This window comes from Salvelinus fontinalis, chromosome 35 (genome assembly GCF_029448725.1).
Source record: "Salvelinus fontinalis isolate EN_2023a chromosome 35, ASM2944872v1, whole genome shotgun sequence".
Lineage (NCBI taxonomy): Eukaryota > Metazoa > Chordata > Actinopteri > Salmoniformes > Salmonidae > Salvelinus > Salvelinus fontinalis.
Window position 1 is genome coordinate 31,062,684 of NC_074699.1, and position 25,705 is coordinate 31,088,388.

The following is a 25,705-nucleotide window of genomic DNA, read 5'->3' on the forward strand; positions in this document are numbered from 1 at the left end:
AAGTTTTCAGAGGAATATCTTTGAAATATAATAGGCCTATGATTGTACAATTATGCTACTTTCTTATGCACCATCACTCAAACATTAATCACTCTTTGCATCTCTCTCTTTCTCTGCTTCTCTTTCTGCTTCTCTCTGTCCCCCCCCCCCCCCCCCCCCCACACACACTTTCTTTCTCTCTCACTCACTCACACACACACTCATTTTATTTTCTCCCTATCCTTATCTCCTATTGATTGAGATGGTCTGGTCTATTCAAATGGCCACCTACACTAGATGCCCCAGCTCGAATGTCTCAGAATACCTGCAGTTCTTCTAATCCTCTGTGTGACTGAGCAGCAGTAATCCTATGGATTAGCAATGGATATGCTATATTTAGGAGTTTGTGTTATGTTTTCAAGAAATGCATGATATGATGTAGGGAAATATGAATATTCTGTTATAGAAATAAATCACATTTGTACGCCTCCAGAAAATGTCATGAAAGTGGTCATGGAGTGAGCTAAATTAGAACCTTTTGATTAGTCAGCAAGTGATGTAAGTATTGCTCAAGTTCAAATTAAATGTTATTGGTCACATATACATGGTTAGCAGATGTTAATGCGAGTGTAGCGAAATGCTTGTGCTTCTAATTCCGACAGTGCAGTAATATCTAATACCTAAGTATTCTAACAATTCCCCAATACACACACATCTAACAAGTAATCTAACAATTCCCCAACAACTACCTAATACACACAAATCTAAAGGGGTGAATGAGAATATGTACGTATAAGTATATGGATGAGCGATGGCCGAGCGGCATAGGCAAGGTGCAATAGATGGTATAAGATACAGTATATACATGTGATGTAAGATATGTAAACATTATTAAAGTGGCTGATGATCCATTTATTAAAGTGTCCAGTGATTGGGTCTCAATGTAGGCAGTAGCCTCTGAGTTAATGATTGCTCTTTAGCAGTCTGATGGCTTTGAGATAGAAGCTGTTTTTCAGTCTCTCGGTCCCAGCTTTGATGCACCTGTACTGACCTTCCCTTCTGGATGATAGCGGTGTGAACAGGCAGTGGCTCGGGTGGTTGTTGTCCTTGATGATCTTTTTGGCCTTCCTATGACATTGGGTGCTGTAGGTGTCCTGGAGGGCAGGTGGTTTGCCCCCAGTGATACGTTGTGCAGACCGCACCACCCTCTGGAGAGCCTTGCGGTCCATGATGAGCTGTCAAGATGCAGCTGAAATAATCATCAGTTCATTATTCTATTCATTCAAAATTCATAAAGTAATCAAGTTGTTAACCATCAACATGCAGCCTTTATCAGCACAATTGAAAGGCACAACACACGACCACAAGTTCTTGTTCAAAACAAACGTAGTTGTAACTGGCCATTGGGAGCGGTGGAGAGAGACTGGAGGAAACGGGTTGGCCTCGCAGGGGGGAAACATGTGGGCCATGAGGGCAATAAACTATGCATTGCATGGGAGATACACAGCACTTAATGGGTCGCCAAATACACTGAAGCTGTCTCAGAGACAGTGTACTCACAATGTGTTCTTTGACCATTGCTTAAATTGAGATTTGGCTTCTTTCATGAATTCTGTGTTCACTACCAACAAACAGAAATGTCAATTTTAATTTAGAAGTACTAAATGAACCCCTTTGACACTGTTTAAACTGCAGTCCTCAGCCCTGGCAGACCTCCGTGTGTTCCTGCTATACCCAGGCTCTGGGTACTGTGAACAGGATGCTCAGGACAGGCATCTCCACCTCCACTGATTCCCTGCCAGCTCATAGTCATGTATTGTGTGTGTTGTTGAACCCCTCTCCAACTCACTCCCCTTGTCTGTTTTACTAACCTGAGGAAGGAGAGTGTTTTCTCTCTCTGAAGTCGGCTTTGATCTGGTTTGTGTGACAGTGTTCGGGGCGGTAAGCATCATAATCGTCTCTTCATGACATCCCTGCTGCTCGCCCATCTTAGGTTGTTAAGTCATACTAATGTGCACAGCACCTTGGGTGGCAGGAGCATTTGTCACTGCTGGAGCTCAACAGCTCCACATCCACACCTAAAGCCTTTAACATTAAACATTATCCTGATAGCCTAGTTGGAATGCAAAGGGAATAGAAGTTGTGTGTGTTTTCTTTTTTGTTTCTAATGTTTATGTCCACTTGTCTGCAAATGTGCACGTAATCAGTGTTTCTTGGCTTGTGACTCCTATTGAATAGTTGGTGAACAGGCATACAGAAATAATCCATTTGGAAGTAAGAACCCAGCAGGGTGACATGTCAGGTCCGGCCACTAACAATGGCCCTTATGTCAGAGTGAGAAAGAGGATGTTACGGTCTCATTACACCAGCCCAACTGTGTGTGTGTGTGTGTGTCTGTGTATGTGCATGCATGCGTGTGTGTGCGCTACTGAGATTGAACGTCTTCCCCCTGCTGATTGTCCCCCTTGGGGGTGGTCATTGTCAGAAGGAGCAGACTGGCCAGGGCCACCATGGCGCTGTAAGAAGCAGCTGGCCCCGGGGAATGAGGTGAATACTCTCCACACCACAAGTCTCTTTAATATATCTCCTCTCTCTGGTAATGAGCAAGCTGGACACACACCATTCAGGCTCAATATGATACAGTGGAAAGTATTCAGAACCCTTGACTTTTTCCACATTTTGTTACGTTACAGCTTTTTTCTAAAATGGAATAAATAGAAAAAAATCCTCATCAATCGATACACAAATTCCCAGAATGACAAAGCGAAACAGGTTTTTAGACATTTTTCCAAATGTATTAAAAATACAAAACGCATACCGTATTTACATAAGCATTCAGACCCTTTGTTATAAGACTCGAAATTGAGCTCAGGTGCATCCTGTTTCCATTGATCATCCTTGAGATGTTTCTACAACTTGATTGGAGTCCATCTGTGGTAAATTCAATTGATTGGACATGATTTGGAAAGGCACACATCTGTCTATATAAAGGTCCCACAGTTAACAGTGCATGTCAGAGCAGAAAAACAAGCCATGAGATCGAAGGAATTGTCCGTAGAGCTCCGAGACAGAATTTTGTCCAGAGCTCCTGGAGATGGGAGAACCTTCCAGAAGGACAACCATCTGTGCAGCTCTCCACCAATCAGGCCTTTATGGTAGAGTGGCACTCCTCAGTAAAAGGCTAATGACAGTCCGCTTGGAGTTTGCCAAAAGCCACCTAAAGGACTTCATGACCATGAGAAACAAGATTCTCTGGTCTGATGAAATCAAGGTTGAACTCTTTGGCATGAATGCCAAGCGTCACATCTGGAGGAAACCAGGCACCGCTCATCACCTGGCAGCATCATGCTGTGGGGATGTTTTTCAGCAGCAGAGACTGGGAGACTAGTCAGGATCGGGGGAAAGATGAACTGAGCAAAGTACAGAGAGATCCTTGATGAAAACCTGCTCCAGAGCGCTCAGGAACTCAGACTGGGTCGAAGGTTCACCTTCCAACAGGACAACAACCCAAAGCACACAACCAAGACAATGCAGGAGTGGCAAGTCTCTAAATGTCCTTGAGTGACCCAGCCAGATCCCAGACTTGAACCCGATCGAACATCTCTGGAGAGACCTGAAAATAGCTCTGCAGAGTTTGAGAAGATCTGCATAGAAGAATGGGAGAAACTTCCCAAATACAGGTGTGCCAAGCTTGTAGCGTCATACCCAAGAATCGAGGCTGTAATCACTGCCAAAGTTGCTTCAACAAAGTACTGAGTAAAGGGTCTGAATACTTATGTCAATGTCATATTTCAGTTTATTTTTAATACATTTGCAAACATTTCTAAAAAACGTTTTTTTCTTCGTCATAATGGAGTATTGTGTGTAAATTGAGGGGGGGGATGTTATAAGACATTTTAGAATAAGGCTGTAACGTAGAAAATTGTAGAAAAAGTGAAGGGGTCTGAATACTTTCTATACACATACACACATTTTTATACACAGGCCAGCATGGTATCAATGTGGAACGGCTCTGTATTTATGTCCCTGTTGCTCATCCCATCACTGTCTGGTAATGGGCAGATGGCCATTTGGGCTCAGAGTCCTACTATGTGTTAATGGGCTACCTGGGAGGCAGACGGCCATTCCGGCTTGCTGTGTGTGTGTGTTACACAGATGTGTATGTCGTGTGGAGCTCTGCTCGCTCTCTCCTGTGTGGGAGTAAATCACTACTTTTTGTTACTCCTTTTTTCTTTTAAGGCATTTCATTAAACTCTCCTCTGTACACACACACACACACACACACACACACACACACACACACACACTGCCCCTCCCACCTTCGATGCGAGGGCTAAGTCAAGCTCCATTGAAGTCATGTGGGTGGGAGGATGTTTTCTAAAGGAAAGGAGAAAAGCATTTGAACTGGAGGCAGGCAGCTACATAGCTAGTTGGGAGGGTAAAGTATAGTAGCCAGACTGATGTCTGCATGCTCCTTCGTGTGGGAGTATGCTTGTCTTCCCACAGCATGTCATCCGCAGCATTGTGTATGAGACCACTAAACACCAAGGAAATGCTGGGGCTAAATGTCAGGGCACTTCCATCTGGTACAAGGTTAACTGCTGAAGAAAAGCAACTCTTGGCAAGATGTGAGGTTGTGATGGAGGTCTGGATCAAGAAATGGATTACAGTATAAAACAGACTCTGTTCTCAATAAAACACCCCCTTTTCAATACTAATTTGGTTTCTATCTTTGTTGTACTGTCAGAGAACAACCAAGATCAACAGTTCACGTTAGTAGCTGACAATCAGTGTACTGTATTTTCATTTGCAAACTAAGAGGCCATCACAGATTATTGAAGAGGACACCATAGATAGAGTTATGTCTATTAACACACTTGAATTCTACAGTGTGTGGCTTCCTAAATGTGATAATAAAGATTGAATGAGCCTATTATTGCTTTCCTGCAGCATGTAATGATGGTTATTGGAATAAAGCATGAATGGCTACAGAGAACCTCAGTGAGGTCCCTGAAGCATCAAGGTCTGCTACTAGTTTCTCCAGTGCCATTATCAACTTCCTCCATGAGAACAGGAGATCTAGGGGGAAGGTCCCTCCTGAGATGATGTGGTGGAGGGTGTGAGAGAGCTGCTGTCAACCAATTAGGCTTGTTTCTGTCTGCTTGGTCTCTGGGGGAGGACATGCAACAGGCAAACAGGAGAACACCTGTTCCACACGCACATCTATACACACATGAACATACTCCGAAAACAGAATGTTATACAGAATAATATAGACCACTGAAAGGGTCATGACCCATGACCCAGAGAACATAACCTTTATTATGCATCCGGGTGTCTGTGTGTAGAATGGAGAAAGCTCCCCCTTGACTATTTGTATTCTGTGGTCATTCATAATGGCTCTGTCAAATGTCATGCTCGTGTGTGTGTGTGTGTGTGACCATGAATATCCACAGTCATGTTTAAGGGTTCCCCCGTGATAGCAGCCTACATGTCAGCCTATGTGTTATCTCCTTCCCACAGTGGGTCCTACTGAATCTCCCACCAGCAAGACGTTACAAATGTACTTTTAAGAAACAATTCTCCCCGGAGGCCAAGACGCATACACTACATAACCAAAAGTATGTGGACACCTGCTCGTTGGACAATCATGGGCATTAATGTCCCTCCTTTTGCTGCTATAACAGCCTCAACTCTTCTGGGAACGCTTTCCATTAGATGTTGGAACATTGCTGCGGGGACTTGCTTCCATTCAGCCACAAGCATTAGTGAGGTCGGGCACTGATGTTGGGCGATTAGGCCTGACTCGCAGTCAGATTTCAATTCATCCCAAAGGTGTTTGATGGGGTTGAGGTCAGGGCTCTGTGCAGGCCAGTCAAGTTCTTCCACACTGATCTCGAGTAACCATTTCTGTATGGACCTTGCTTTGTGCACGTGGGCATTGTCATGATGAAACAGGAAAAGGCTTTCTCCAAACTGTTGCCACAAAGTTGCAGGCAAAAAATCGTCTAGAATGCCATTGTATGCTGTAGCATTAAGATTTCCCTTCACTGGAACTAAGGGGCCTTGACCAAACCATGAAAAACAGCCCTAGTCCATTATTCCTCCTCCACCAAACTTTACAGTTGGCACTATGCATTGGGGCAGGTAGCGTTCTCCTGACATCAACCCAGATTCGTCCATCGGACTGCCAGATGGTGAAGTGTGATTTATCACTCCAGAGTCCAATGGCGGCGAGCTTTAGACCACTTCAGCTGACACTTGGTATTGCGGTGGTGATCTTGGGCTTGCGTGTGGCTGCTCGGCCATGGAAACCCATTTCATGAAGATCCCGACGAACAGTTATTGTGCTGACGTTGGTTCCAGAGGCAGTTTGGAACTCGGTAGTGAGTGTTGCAACTGAGGTCAGACGATTTTTGCGCGCTGTGCGCTCCAGCATTCGCCGGTCCTATTCTGTGAGCTTGTGTGGCCTAACACTTTACATCTGAGCCGTTGTTGCTCTTAAACGTTTTCACTTCAATAACAGCACATAGAGTTGACCGGGGCAGCTCTAGAGGGCAGAAATTTAACGAACTGACTTGTTGGGAAAGGTGGTATCCTATGACGGTGCCACATTGAAAGTCACTGAGCTCTACAGCAAGGCCATTCTTCTGCCAATGTTAGTCTATGGATTGCATGGCTGTGCAATGTTTGTCTATGGAGATTGCATGGCGGTGTGCTAGGTTTTATACACCTGTTAGGAACTGGGTGTGGCTGAAATAACCAAATCCACTAATTTGAAGAGTTGTCCACAACATTTGCATATAATGTCTAAGTTATTCATGAAGTTCAAATATACAGTGTGTCTTTTATCTGTGCTAGAATAGTCTGAGATGTTACGTTTTACTCTATTTTGGAATGGAGATGGGATATGCTGCCCTGACGTTCCCAGCTCTCTGGAGTTGGTACTATTGGCCTGCTTGAGTAGTGTCAATATAGAGTTGAGGAAGAAGAAGTTCTTTGTAGATCTCTTTGTAGCTTATACTGTAAGTGTCTATATGGCAAAACCAAATGATTTGGTCAGCTTTGAAACAGATTCTTCCCCTTCAGAGATCCTTCTGTTTAGTCAGGTAGGTGTGTGTGTGTGTGTGTGTGTGTGTGTGTGTGTGTGTGTGTGTGTGTGTGTGTGTGTGTGTGTGTGTGTGTGTGTGTGTGTGTGTGTGTGTACTATTCCACTGACATCTACTCTTTATCAGTACATTTGTGTTCCTCTGCCAGTCCTTTTGTGTTGGAGCCAGGATTAATTGCTTCTATTGTTGGTCTTTCTGTGTGTGTGTGTGTGTGTGTGTGTGTGCTGTTCTTATTGAGTCTGTCTGTGTCAGTCTACACTTTAAGGTTTGTGATTTGTATTATTTGTGTATTCCAGATATAGTCGCTGAACATTGAACGCTTCCTCGTTGGTAATGGACTTGTTCAGTGCTGCCAAACATTGTCTCCATCATTACCAGCTCTCCTGAGTCTAGTTATTGTGCATTTGAGAATATGTCAAAAACACCCTGCCTGTCTGTTACACAATGGACAAACTAGACTGTAGTGTAGGCACTATAATCACCCATTTCATTTCATGTTTCTAAAACAATGAAATCTCTCAAGTGAATGAGAAAGTGCCCATTGCTTTCAGACAGCAGTTTGGAGTCACGCTTCTCACTTGTCTATAGGCACGACATGGCTTTCACCTTAAAGTGATTATTAAATAGTTTGACAACCCTGTTTGTAAGCTTTCAAATGATATCAAACCCAACTGTTTATCTTTTTTCAGTGATGAAACATGGATGTCTCATGGTAGGGTGGGTATGCAAAAGGGGTCAACTTTGAGCACCTTTATCTCCTGAATGTTTTGGCAATTATGTCAAGCAAGTCACTTTCTGACCACTTGTACCATGGGCAAACATGCAGGGAAGGTTTCGTTCAAATCCAAAAGTGTCAGCTCCACGTTTTACATTATTGAAGTTACAAACTTGAAATGTACCACTCGGACTTGCTGATCAATCCTCTATCATCATCCACAGAACAGATATCTGGTTCATCTGTATGGTGTGATCACAGTGCTGCTCCCATTGTTCCTCTCCTACATCTCCCATAACCGCTCTCTCTAACGCATGGTGAGAGCTTGCCTACCAGCACAACAATTCCAGAACAGAATCACTGATAGACTGGTTATGCTAACATTAAAGAGGAGAGATTCAAAGTGGAGCTCTAACCTAGTCAGACTTTATTTACATCCCTTTTACACATGCTTACTAGAGAATGACATGGTGACAGGTGGTACTTTTTGAATCTGATTTGAAATCATTAGAAATGGTATCATGTGCACATTTTTGAATGAATCACCAAGGAACTGATAGAGGTATTTATTAGGCAAGGATAATGTCATTGAATTGTGATCATGTCGTTTGAAATCCTGACTCTTTCTTGATTTTCTCCCTCCAGGTGGAGCGGATCATGGACAAGCGGCGCAACAAGAAGGGCAAGTGGGAGTACCTGATCCGGTGGAAGGGTTACGGCAGCAAGGAGGACACCTGGGAGCCCGAGCACCACCTGCTGCACTGTGAGGAGTTCATCGACGGCCTGCATCTGCACACCCAACACAAACGACCCAAACCCCCCAAGCTGCCCCCCGGGACGGCTGGGGGACCAGGGAGGCCAGGAGGGCCACCAGGGGGAGTTGGACCACACCTCCTATCCGCCCGTCCTCCCGACCCAGACACCCCGAGAGCACGAGCAGAGGCACGTAAGAAGAAAAGGACTAGTGTTAGTCCCGGGGCCGGGGTTAATCCTGGAGCAGGAGTAAGGGAGGGCATGGGTTTGGGGGTTGGTACTGGAGCTTCTCAGAAGCAGAAGAAGGTGAGCGGAGGAGGAGGGGGGGGGAAGCATGTCTCTCCACACAGGATGACCAAAGCTATGCCGTACAAGGCTCCTCCGGGGGGACTACATTTTGTGCCCCCGGTAAGGGCCCCTCATAACGGACTACAGAATGGAGAGATGGACCCTGTCCTGTACAGGGCAGCAGCCAGGACACACAGACTGAACAATGACATGGTAGAGAGGGTGATGGGGGGCGTGGAGACCCCCGGGACACCACTGGTCAACGAACTAGGTAAGTGACGCACTCTGAATGGTATATATACACCTTATTATAGATAGCTGGGTCATGAGTTTGTCCTGGCCAAGTGACCTGGCCAGAAAACATTCTCCCTAGCTATTGATTGAATGAACATGTGCAGGGAACTCTAGGATTTCTAGTAGGATTGATAGACAGATGGATAGACGGAACATTTATACATCACAGCTTGAGGTGATGCTGGTTTGCTCAGTCAGCTTGCTATCTTGCCAATATGCCAGCCAGTTAACTTACATAATAGCCCAGTGGAAATGACATTGTTATATTGTTGTTGTCATTTTTCTTTTTCACTCAATTCCGATTCAATGTAGTTTTGTTCTCTATTGAATTACAGTGATTCCAGCGGGATGGGAATATTTGAAATGGAAACGCATTGTATTCTGGACAGTTAGTTACATGCCATAGTGGATTTGGTAAACCAGGTTGTATCTCAGCGTTGTATAAGATGTAGATGAGACAGCCAGAGGATGCCTCTAGCCTATAGTTGAATGCATGCTCTGTGAGGTCCTTATGGTTCAGTATTGTACTACTGAGAGTGGTGATAAGGACAGTGAATTTCAGTCCCGGGTCACAGTCCAAGACTAGTCTCATTGAGTTAATGATTATATTTATAAAGTCCTTTCCACCTCTGTCAGGGTTAAATCACAATGTGTGGGGGCTGTTTGTCATCACATTGATATTTAGATTCTTCTACATTTGTCTGGATAGACTGGATGTTTTTCAGTGGTAGTATTTTATGATTTTGTTTTAGTCCAATCTCATACCCAAGCAAATCAGTGCCAGGTGGCAAATTTAACACATTACAGCATACTGATGATATACTGAAGGCAGTTAATGGCCACATTACCACAGTGTGTTACACTTTACAACTTGAAACACAATACTATTGTACACCTCGTATTTGTGTTAGGTGTGAATCATGTTCTGTAAAGCATTTAATTGTTACTGTTCTCTATTATCACTCAGGATAAGCTGGAGCCCTAGGCCACGGTAGAGCTGTGAAGATGTTGAATAATGTTTGGTTATCTGACTAGAACAAGACTTGGAAAGTCACTGCATTTATTTGCGTCAAACATACGAAGAAAAGCCAAAAGCAGGCATGCTTGTATTACACTTGAACAGTGATTTTTGCAGGGCATATATTTGTCTGAAACCCTTGTAAAAAGCATAGAAAATCTGTGTTTCCACAGAAACCCTTTGTGTGTTTCCACAGATGATTATTGTTTTCCAATCCAGAGTCACTTAGACCCCAGCTGAAAGACACAGCAATGGGCTCATAAATGTGACCTGTTTCAGGAAGCTAGGCTTATGTCGTATGTTGCTACTTCACAGGAGAGGCATTTGAATGTAATCTTTTTATTTTTATAAAAATGTGTTTTTTGGCAGAAATGCCTTCTGGATTATGTGAACTTTCATGTGTTTTAAAACTTCTCTGGGATAGGTGGGACGGTAGCGTCCCACTTGGCCAAAATCCAGAAAAAATGTAGCGCGCTAAATTCAAATATATTACTATAAAAATCAATCTTTCATGAAATCACACATGAAAGACACCAAATTAAAGCTACACATGTTGTGAATCCAGCCAACATGTCTGATTTCAAAAAGGATTTACGGGGAAAGCACACCAAACAATTATGTTGGTGCTCAGTACATAGCCACAGAAAAACACAGCCATTTTCCAAGCAAAAGATAGTAGTCACAAAAAGCAGAAAGAGATAAAATGAATCACTAACCTTTGATGATCTTCATCAGATGACACTCATAGGACATCATGTTACACAATACATTTATGTTTTGTTCGATAATGTGCATATTTATATTATAAATATTCCCTTACCTTTTGATTATGTTCATCAGAATGCACTGCCAGGAATCCTAGTTCCACAATAAATCGTTGTTTTGTTTGATAATGTCCATTACTTATGTCCAGCATGTGTAGTACACGTGTCCAAACGCTCGCGCAGAGCAGGCAAACGTCGGACGAAAACATCAAAAAGTTATATTACAAGTCGAATAAACTGGTCAAACTTAGTAGAGAATCAATCTTCAGGATGTTGTTATCATTTATATCCAATAAGGTTCCAACCGGAGAATTATTTTCAGTCTCTATAAGTAATGGAACGCATGGCGATATCATGAGGAATGCGCGTGACCAAGAACTGGCAATCTGCCAGACCACTGACTCAAACACCTCCCATCCGGTCCCACATCACAGTATAGGCTTCATTCAGCGTTCTACAGACTGTTGACATCTAGTGGAAGGCGTAGGAAGTGCAAACGGATTCATATATTACAGGGAATTGAATAGGCGATGAGTTTAACAATGACCAGTCTCAGAATTCTAACTTCCTGTTTGGATTTTTTGTCAGGTTTTTGCCTGCCATATGAGTTCTGTTATACTCACAGACATCATTCAAACAGTTTTAGAAACTTCAGAGTGTTTTATATCCAATAGTAATAATAATATGCATATATTAGTATCTGGGACAGAATAGGAGGCAGTTCACTATGGGCACGCAATTCATCCAAACGTGAAAATGCTGCCCCCTATATCAAAGAAGTTAATAACAAACTTGTATGCGATGTGTAAATAGAAATACAATAGTTAAATTACGAGCCTAGTTGGTTTAGCCACGGAAAAAGGCAGGAACCTTCCCGCTAGCCATGATTGGCTGAGATAATGGCTGGGCTGGACATGCCGAGAGATGAGTTTGGATTGGTCTGCCATATAGCATGCTTCTGTCTATATAACATGAGCTGCTCAGTATGTGAAGATAATCCTTCCTACCACAGATTTTTTGAAAGATTTAACGTTAGCCATGGAGAACTGAAAAAGTGTTGCTACTAGAGGTCAACCTATTAATTAGGGCCGATTTTTAATTAGTGCTGAATTCAAGTTTTCATAACAATCGGTAATCTGCATTTTTGGATGCCGATCATAGCCGATTACATTGCAATCCACGAGGAGACAGCGTGGCAGGCTGACCACCTGTTACGTGAGTGCAGAAAGAAGCCAAGGTAAGTTGTTAGCTAGCATTAAACTTATCTTATAAAAAACAATCAATCTTAGCATAATCACCAGTTAACTACACATGGTTGATGATATTACTACTTTAACTAGTTTGTCTTGCATGGCATATAATCAATGCGGTGCCTGTTAATTTATCGTCGAATCACAGCCTACTTCAACTTCGCCAAAAGGGTGACGATTTAACAAAAGAGCATTCGTGAAAAAAGCACAATCGTTGAACCAATGTACGTAACCATAAACATCCATTCCTTTCTTAAAATCAATTCACAAGTATATTTTTTTTAAACCTGTATATTTAGTTAAAAGAAATTCATATTAGCCGGTTAATATTAACTAGGGAAAATGTGTCACTTCTCTTACGATCAATACAAGCAGAGTCAGGGTATATGCAGCAGTTTGGGCCGTCTGGCTCGTTGTGAACTGTGTAAAGACCATTTCTTCCTAACAAATACCGTAGTTAATTTGCCAGAATTGTACATAATTATGACATAACATTGAAGGTTGTGCAATGTAACAGCAATATTTAGACGGTTCCGTATTTCACTGAAAGAATAAACATTTTATTCAAAATTATAATTTCCGGATTTGACCATATTAATGACCTATGGCTCGTATTTCTGTGTGTTTATTATATTAAAATTAAGACATGATTTGACATTTGATAGAGCAGTCTGACTGAGCGGTGGTAGTCAGCAGCACGCTCGTAAGCATTCATTCAAACTAGAGGTCGACCGATTAATCGGAATGGCCGATTTAGTTAGGGCTGATTTCAAGTTTTCATAACAGTCGGTAATCGGCATTCTTGGACACCGATTGTAGCCGATTACATTGCACTCCACGAGGTGTCAGGCTGACTACCTGTTATGCGAGTGCAGCAAGGAGCCAAGGTAAGGTGCTAGCTAGCATTAAACGTATCTTATAAAAAACAGTCAATCTTAACATAATCACTAGTTAACTACACATGGTTGATGATATTACTGGTTTGTCTAGCTTGTCCTGGGTTGCATATAATCGATGCGGTGCCTGTTAATTTATCATTGAATCACAGCCTACTTCACCAAACGGGTGATTTAACAAACGCATTCGTGAAAAACGCATTGTCATGGCACCAATGTGTACCTAACGATAAACATCAATGCCTTTCTTAAAATCAATACACAAGTATATATTTTTAAACCTGCATATTTAGTTAATATTGCCTGCTAACATTAATTTATTTTAACTAGGGAAATTGTGCCACTTCTCTTGCGTTCTGTGCAAGCAGAGTCAGGGTATATGCAGCAGTTTGGGCCACCTGGCTCGTTGCGAACTGTGTGAAGACTATTTCTTCCTAACAAAGACCGTAATTCATTTGCCAGAATTGTACATAATTATGACATAACATTGAAGGTTGTGCAGTGTAACAGCGATATTTAGACCTAGGGATGCCACCCGTTAGATAAAATACGGAACGGTTCCGTATTTCACTGAAAGAATAAACATTTTGTTTTTGAAATTATAGTTCCCATATTTGACCATATTAATGACCAAAGGCTCGTATTTCTGTGTTATTATATTATAATTAGTCTATGATTTGATTGAGCAGTCTGACTGAGCGGTAGTAGGCAGCAGCAGACTCGTAAGCATTCATTCAAACAGCACTTTCCTGCGTTTGCCAGCAGCTCTTCGCAATGCTTGAAGCATTGCGCTGTTTATGACTTCAAGCCTATCAACTCCCGAGATTAGGCTGGCAATACTAAAGTACCTATTAGAACATCCAATAGTCAAAGGTATATGAAATACAAATGGTATAGAGAGAAATAGTCCTATAATAACTACAATCTAAAACTTCTTACCTGGGAATATTGAAGACTCATGTTGAAAGGAACCACCAGCTTTCATATGTTCTCATGTTCTGAGCAAGGAACTTAAACGTTAGCTTTTTTACATGGCACATATTGCACGTTTACTTTCTTCTCCAACACTTCCAACTGCATTATTTAAACCAAATTGAACATGTTTCATTATTTATTTGAGACTAAATAGATTTTATTGATATATTAAGTTAAAATAAGTGTTAATTGTTTATTCAGTATTCTTGGAATTGTCATTATTACAAATATATATATATATATATATATATATACAAATCGTCCGATTTAATCGGTATTGGCTTTTTTTGGTCCTCTAATTATCGGTATCGGCGTTGAAAAATCATAGTCGGTCGACCTCTACTTGAGATGCACCATGTCATTTTCCAGGAAAGTGTCTCTAAATTAGGGTGCACTGCTCTGACTCCTGATGGATCCTCAGCCCATCACTCACTCTGCCCATCATTCATTCTGCTCCATATGTTCCAACAGGCTCCACACTCTCCAACGGTGAGATGAATCTGCACAGCTCTGTGAAGAGGAAGCTTGGAGAGGACAAAGGCTACGTGTTCGACAAGCGGCTGAGGTACAATGTGCGGCAGAACGAGACCAACTGTCGATTCCGTGACATTGTCGTGAGGAAGGAGGAGGGCTTCACGCACGTGCTGCTTTCCAGCCAGACGTCTGACAACAACGCACTAACACCAGAGGTAGGGGATACCATACACACACACACACACAACGCACTAACACCAGAGGTAGGGGATACGATACACACACACACACAACAACAACAACGCACTAACACCAGAGGTAGGGGATACGATACACACACACACACACAACAACAACAACGCACTAACACCAGAGGTAGGGGATACGATACACACACACACACACAACAACAACGCACTAACACCAGAGGTAGGGGATACGATACACACACACACACACACACAACAACAACAACGCATTAACACCAGAGGTAGGGGATACGATACACACACACACAACACCAACGCATTAACACCAGAGGTAGGGGATACGATACACACACACAACAACAACAACAACGCATTAACACCAGAGGTAGGGGATACGATACACACACACACAACAACAACAACGCACTAACACCAGAGGTAGGGGATACGATACACACACACACACAACAACAACAACGCACTAACACCAGAGGTAGGGGATACGATACACACACACACAACAACAACAACGCACTAACACCAGAGGTAGGGGATACGATACACACACACACAACAACAACAACGCACTAACACCAGAGGTAGGGGATACGATACACACACACACACACACAACAACGCACTAACACCAGAGGTAGGGGATACGATACACACACACACACAACAACAACAACGCACTAACACCAGAGGTAGGGGATACGATACACACACACACAACAACAACGCACTAACACCAGAGGTAGGGGATACGATACACACACACACAACAACAACGCACTAACACCAGAGGTAGGGGATACGATACACACACACACACACAACAACAACGCACTAACACCAGAGGTAGGGGATACGATACACACACACACACAACAACTCACTAACACCAGAGGTAGGGGATACGATACACACACACACACAACAACAACTCACTAACACCAGAGGTAGGGGATACGATACACACACACACACACAACAACAACGCACTAACACCAGAGGTAGGGGATACGATACACACACACACAACAACAACAACTCACTAACACCAGAGGTAGGGGATACGATACACACACACACACAACAACACACTAACACCAGAGGTAGGGGATACGATACACACACACACAACAACAACAACTCACTAACACCAGAGGTAGGGGATACGATACACACACACACACAACAACAACTCACTAACACCAGAGGTAGGGGATACGATACACACACGCACAACAACAACAACGCACTAACACCAGAGGTAGGGGATACGATACACACACACAACAACAACGCACTAACACCAGAGGTAGGGGATACGATACACACACACACACACACACACACACACAACGCACTAACACCAGAGGTAGGGGATACGATACACACACACACACACAACAACAACGCACTAACACCAGAGGTAGGGGATACGATACACACACACACACACACACAACGCACTAACACCAGAGGTAGGGGATACGATACACACACACAACAACAACAACGCACTAACACCAGAGGTAGGGGATACGATACACACACACACACACGCACAACAACAACGCACTAACACCAGAGGTAGGGGATACGATACACACACACACAACAACAACGCACTAACACCAGAGGTAGGGGATACGATACACACACACACACACACACACACATAACGCACTAACACCAGAGGTAGGGGATACGATACACACACACACACACACACACACACACACACACACACACACACACACACACACACACACACAACGCACTAACACCAGAGGTAGGGGATACGATACACACACACACACAACAACAACGCACTAACACCAGAGGTAGGGGATACGATACACACACACACACACACACACACACACACACACAACGCACTAACACCAGAGGTAGGGGATACGATACACACACACAACAACAACAACGCACTAACACCAGAGGTAGGGGATACGATACACACACACACACAACAACAACGCACTAACACCAGAGGTAGGGGATACGATACACACACACACACAACAACAACAACGCACTAACACCAGAGGTAGGGGATACGATACACACACACACAACAACAACGCACTAACACCAGAGGTAGGGGATACGATACACACACACACACACACACAACAACAACGCACTAACACCAGAGGTAGGGGATACGATACACACACACAACAACAACAACGCACTAACACCAGAGGTAGGGGATACGATACACACACACACACAACAACAACGCACTAACACCAGAGGTAGGGGATACGATACACACACACACACACAACAACAACGCACTAACACCAGAGGTAGGGGATACGATACACACACACACAACAACGCACTAACACCAGAGGTAGGGGATACGATACACACACACACACACAACAATAACTCACTAACACCAGAGGTAGGGGATACGATACACACACACACACACACACACACACACACACACACACACACACACACACACACACACACACACACACACACACACACACACACACACACACACACACACACACACACACACACACACACACACACACACACACACACACACACACACACACACACAACAACAACAACAACAACGCACTAACACCAGAGGTAGGGGATACGATACACACACACACACAACAACAACGCACTAACACCAGAGGTAGGGGATACGATACACACACACACACACACAACAACAACGCACTAACACCAGAGGTAGGGGATACGATACACACACACACAACAACAACGCACTAACACCAGAGGTAGGGGATACGATACACACACACACAACAATAACTCACTAACACCAGAGGTAGGGGATACGATACACACACACACACACACACACACACACACACACACACACACACACACACACACACACACACACACACACAACAACAACTCACTAACACCAGAGGTAGGGGATACGATACACACACACGCACAACAACAACGCACTAACACCAGAGGTAGGGGATACGATACACACACACACACACACACACACACAACGCACTAACACCAGAGGTAGGGGATACGATACACACACACACAACAACAACTCACTAACACCAGAGGTAGGGGATACGATACACACACACAACAACAACAACGCACTAACACCAGAGGTAGGGGATACGATACACACACACACACACACACACACACACAACGCACTAACACCAGAGGTAGGGGATACGATACACACACACACAACAACAACGCACTAACACCAGAGGTAGGGGATACGATACACACACACAACAACAACAACAACGCACTAACACCAGAGGTAGGGGATACGATACACACACACACAACAACAACAACGCACTAACACCAGAGGTAGGGGATACGATGCACACACACACACAACAACAACGCACTAACACCAGAGGTAGGGGATACGATACACACACACACACAACAACAACGCACTAACACCAGAGGTAGGGGATACGATACACACACACAACAACAACAACAACGCACTAACACCAGAGGTAGGGGATACGATACACACACACACACAACAACAACTCACTAACACCAGAGGTAGGGGATACGATACACACACACACACACAACAACAACAACGCACTAACACCAGAGGTAGGGGATACGATACACACACACACACACACACAACAACAACTCACTAACACCAGAGGTAGGGGATACGATACACACACACAACAACGCACTAACACCAGAGGTAGGGGATACGATACACACACACACACAACAACGCACTAACACCAGAGGTAGGGGATACGATACACACACACAACAACTCACTAACACCAGAGGTAGGGGATACGATACACACACACACACACACACAACAACGCACTAACACCAGAGGTAGGGGATACGATACACACACACAACAACTCACTAACACCAGAGGTAGGGGATACGATACACACACACAACAACTCACTAACACCAGAGGTAGGGGATACGATACACACACACACACACACACAACAACGCACTAACACCAGAGGTAGGGGATACGATACACACACACAACAACTCACTAACACCAGAGGTAGGGGATACGATACACACACACACACACACACACACACACACACACACACACAACAACAACGCACTAACACCAGAGGTAGGGGATACGATACACACACACACAACAACAACGCACTAACACCAGAGGTAGGGGATACGATACACACACACACACAACAACGCACTAACACCAGAGGTAGGGGATACGATACACACACACACACACACACACAACAACAACAACGCACTAACACCAGAGGTAGGGGAAACGATACACACACACACACACAACAACAACGCACTAACACCAGAGGTAGGGGATACGATACACACACACACACACACACACACAACAACAACTCATTAACACCAGAGGTAGGGGATACGATACACACACACACAACAACAACTCACTAACACCAGAGGTAGGGGATACGATACACAAACACACACACACAACAACGCACTAACACCAGAGGTAGGGGATACGATACACACACACACACACACACAACAACAACTCACTAACACCAGAGGTAGGGGATACGATACACACACACAACAACAACGCACTAACACCAGAGGTAGGGGATACGATACACACACACACAACAACTCACTAACACCAGAGGTAGGGGATACACACACACACACACACAACAACGCACTAACACCAGAGGTAGGGGATACGATACACACACAACAACAACGCACTAACACCAGAGGTAGGGGATACGATACACACACACACAACAACAACAACGCACTAACACCAGAGGTAGGGGATACGATACACACACACACAACAACAACAACGCACTAACACCAGAGGTAGGGGATACGATACACACACACACAACAACAACAACGCACTAACACCAGAGGTAGGGGATACGATACACACACACACAACAACAACGCACTAACACCAGAGGTAGGGGATACGATACACACACACACACAACAACAATGCACTAACACCAGAGGTAGGGGATACGATACACACACGCACACACACAACAACAACGCACTAACACCAGAGGTAGGGGATACGATACACACACACACAACAACAACGCACTAACACCAGAGGTAGGGGATACGATACACACACACAACAACAACAACAACGCACTAGCACCAGAGGTAGGGGATACGATACACACACACACACACACAACAACAACTCACTAACACCAGAGGTAGGGGATACGATACACACACACACAACAACGCACTAACACCAGAGGTAGGGGATACGATACACACACACACAACAACAACAACAACGCATTAACACCAGAGGTAGGGGATACGATACACACACACACACAACAACGCACTAACACCAGAGGTAGGGGATACGATACACACACACACACACAACAACAACGCACTAACACCAGAGGTAGGGGATACGATACACACACACAACAACAACGCACTAACACCAGAGGTAGGGGATACGATACACACACACACACAACAACAACGCACTAACACCAGAGGTAGGGGATACGATACACACACACACAACAACAACAACGCACTAACACCAGAGGTAGGGGATACGATACACACACACACACACAACAACAACGCACTAACACCAGAGGTAGGGGATACGATACACACACACACAACAACAACGCACTAACACCAGAGGTAGGGGATACGATACACACACACAACAACAACGCACTAACACCAGAGGTAGGGGATACGATACACACACACACACAACAACGCACTAACACCAGAGGTAGGGGATACGATACACACACACAACAACAACAACTCACTAACACCAGAGGTAGGGGATACGATACACACACACACACACAACAACAACAACAACGCACTAACACCAGAGGTAGGGGATACGATACACACACACACAACAACAACAACGCACTAACACCAGAGGTAGGGGATACGATACACACACACAACAACAACAACAACGCACTAACACCAGAGGTAGGGGATACGATACACACACACACACACACACACAACAACAACAACGCACTAACACCAGAGGTAGGGGATACGATACACACACACACAACAACAACGCACTAACACCAGAGGTAGGGGATACGATACACACACACACACAACAACAACGCACTAACACCAGAGGTAGGGGATACGATACACACACACACACACACACACAACAACAACGCACTAACACCAGAGGTAGGGGATACGATACACACACACACACACACAACAACAACGCACTAACACCAGAGGTAGGGGATACGATACACACACACACACAACAACAACGCACTAACACCAGAGGTAGGGGATACGATACACACACACACACAACAACAACGCACTAACACCAGAGGTAGGGGATACGATACACACACACACACACACAACAACAACGCACTAACACCAGAGGTAGGGGATACGATACACACACACACAACAACAACGCACTAACACCAGAGGTAGGGGATACGATACACACACACAACAACAACAACGCACTAACACCAGAGGTAGGGGATACGATACAAACACACACAACAACAACGCACTAACACCAGAGGTAGGGGATACGATACACACACACACACACAACAACAACAACGCACTAACACCAGAGGTAGGGGATACGATACACACACACACACACAACAACAACAACAACGCACTAACACCAGAGGTAGGGGATACGATACACACACACACAACAACGCACTAACACCAGAGGTAGGGGATACGATACACACACACACAACAACAACAACGCACTAACACCAGAGGTAGGGGATACGATACACACACACACACACAACAACAACGCACTAACACCAGAGGTAGGGGATACGATACACACACACACACACAACAACAACGCACTAACACCAGAGGTAGGGGATACGATACACACACACACACACACACACACACACACAACAACAACTCACTAACACCAGAGGTAGGGGATACGATACACACACACACACAACAACAACGCACTAACACCAGAGGTAGGGGATACGATACACACACACAACAACAACAACAACGCACTAACACCAGAGGTAGGGGATACGATACACACACACAACAACAACAACGCACTAACACCAGAGGTAGGGGATACGATACACACACACACACACACACACACAACAACGCACTAACACCAGAGGTAGGGGATACGATACACACACACAACAACAACAACAACGCACTAACACCAGAGGTAGGGGATACGATGCACACACACACACACAACAACGCACTAACACCAGAGGTAGGGGATACGATACACACACACAACAACAACAACGCACTAACACCAGAGGTAGGGGATACGATACACACACACACACAACAACAACGCACTAACACCAGAGGTAGGGGATACGATACACACACACAACAACAACAGCGCACTAACACCAGAGGTAGGGGATACGATACACACACACACAACAACAACTCACTAACACCAGAGGTAGGGGATACGATACACACACACACACACAACAACAACAACGCACTAACACCAGAGGTAGGGGAAACGATACACACACACACACAACAACAACGCACTAACACCAGAGGTAGGGGATACGATACACACACACACACACACACACACACACACACACACACACACACACACACACACACACACACACACACACACACACACACACACACACACACACACACACACACACACACACACACACAACAACAACTCACTAACACCAGAGGTAGGGGATACGATACACACACACAACAACGCACTAACACCAGAGGTAGGGGATACGATACACACACACAACAACGCACTAACACCAGAGGTAGGGGATACGATACACACACAACAACAACAACGCACTAACACCAGAGGTAGGGGATACGATACACACACACAACAACAACTCACTAACACCAGAGGTAGGGGATACGATACACACACACACACACAACAACAACGCACAAACACCAGAGGTAGGGGATACGATACACACACACAACAACAACAACTCACTAACACCAGAGGTAGGGGATACGATACACACACACACAACAACAACAACGCACTAACACCAGAGGTAGGGGATACGATACACACACACACACACACACACAACAACAACAACGCACTAACACCAGAGGTAGGGGATACGATACACACACACACAACAACAACAACGCACTAACACCAGAGGTAGGGGATACGATACACACACACACAACAACAACAACGCACTAACACCAGAGGTAGGGGATACGATACACACACACAACAACAACAACGCATTAACACCAGAGGTAGGGGATACGATACACACACACACAACAACGCACTAACACCAGAGGTAGGGGATACGATACACACACACAACAACAACAACGCATTAACACCAGAGGTAGGGGATACGATACACACACACACACACAACAACAACGCACTAACACCAGAGGTAGGGGATACGATACACACACACAACAACAACAACGCATTAACACCAGAGGTAGGGGATACGATACACACACACAACAACAACGCACTAACACCAGAGGTAGGGGATACGATACACACACACACACACAACAACAACAACGCACTAACACCAGAGGTAGGGGATACGATACACACACACACACACAACAACAACAACAACGCACTAACACCAGAGGTAGGGGATACGATACACACACACACAACAACGCACTAACACCAGAGGTAGGGGATACGATACACACACACACAACAACAACAACGCACTAACACCAGAGGTAGGGGATACGATACACACACACACACACAACAACAACGCACTAACACCAGAGGTAGGGGATACGATACACACACACACACACAACAACAACGCACTAACACCAGAGGTAGGGGATACGATACACACACACACACACACACACACACACACAACAACAACTCACTAACACCAGAGGTAGGGGATACGATACACACACACACACAACAACAACGCACTAACACCAGAGGTAGGGGATACGATACACACACACAACAACAACAACAACGCACTAACACCAGAGGTAGGGGATACGATACACACACACAACAACAACAACGCACTAACACCAGAGGTAGGGGATACGATACACACACACACACACACACACACACAACAACGCACTAACACCAGAGGTAGGGGATACGATACACACACACAACAACAACAACAACGCACTAACACCAGAGGTAGGGGATACGATGCACACACACACACACAACAACGCACTAACACCAGAGGTAGGGGATACGATACACACACACAACAACAACAACGCACTAACACCAGAGGTAGGGGATACGATACACACACACACACAACAACAACGCACTAACACCAGAGGTAGGGGATACGATACACACACACAACAACAACAGCGCACTAACACCAGAGGTAGGGGATACGATACACACACACACAACAACAACTCACTAACACCAGAGGTAGGGGATACGATACACACACACACACACAACAACAACAACGCACTAACACCAGAGGTAGGGGAAACGATACACACACACACACAACAACAACGCACTAACACCAGAGGTAGGGGATACGATACACACACACACACACACACACACACACACACACACACACACACACACACACACACACACACACACACACACACACACACACACAACAACAACTCACTAACACCAGAGGTAGGGGATACGATACACACACACAACAACGCACTAACACCAGAGGTAGGGGATACGATACACACACACAACAACGCACTAACACCAGAGGTAGGGGATACGATACACACACACAACAACAACTCACTAACACCAGAGGTAGGGGATACGATACACACACACACACAACAACGCACTAACACCAGAGGTAGGGGATACGATACACACACACACACAACAACAACAACGCACTAACACCAGAGGTAGGGGATACGATACACACACACAACAACAACTCACTAACACCAGAGGTAGGGGATACGATACACACACACACACACAACAACAACGCACAAACACCAGAGGTAGGGGATACGATACACACACACAACAACAACAACTCACTAACACCAGAGGTAGGGGATACGATACACACACACACAACAACAACAACGCACTAACACCAGAGGTAGGGGATACGATACACACACACACACACACACACAACAACAACAACGCACTAACACCAGAGGTAGGGGATACGATACACACACACACAACAACAACAACGCACTAACACCAGAGGTAGGGGATACGATACACACACACACAACAACGCACTAACACCAGAGGTAGGGGATACGATACACACACACAACAACAACAACGCATTAACACCAGAGGTAGGGGATACGATACACACACACACACACAACAACAACGCACTAACACCAGAGGTAGGGGATACGATACACACACACAACAACAACAACGCATTAACACCAGAGGTAGGGGATACGATACACACACACAACAACAACGCACTAACACCAGAGGTAGGGGATACGATACACACACACAACAACAACAACGCATTAACACCAGAGGTAGGGGATACGATACACACACACACAACAACAACAACGCACTAACACCAGAGGTAGGGGATACGATACACACACACAACAACAACGCACTAACACCAGAGGTAGGGGATACGATACACACACACAACAACGCACTAACACCAGAGGTAGGGGATACGATACACACACACACACACACACACAACAACAACGCACTAACACCAGAGGTAGGGGATACGATACACACACACACACAACAACAACAACGCACTAACACCAGAGGTAGGGGATACGATACACACACACACACAACAACGCACTAACACCAGAGGTA

The 25,705-nt window shown here is 44.6% G+C and overlaps 1 protein-coding gene across 1 annotated transcript in view; it reads left to right on the forward strand.

The window, feature by feature from the left end:
- LOC129834719 (chromodomain Y-like protein 2) overlaps positions 1-25,705 on the forward strand; it is an 80,877-nt gene that overhangs the window by 2,643 nt on the left and 52,529 nt on the right. The window contains exons 2-3 of the mRNA XM_055899953.1: positions 8,449-9,115; positions 14,513-14,730. Coding sequence (XP_055755928.1) covers positions 8,449-9,115; positions 14,513-14,730 — 885 coding nt within the window. The remainder of the gene's footprint in view (positions 1-8,448; positions 9,116-14,512; positions 14,731-25,705) is intronic.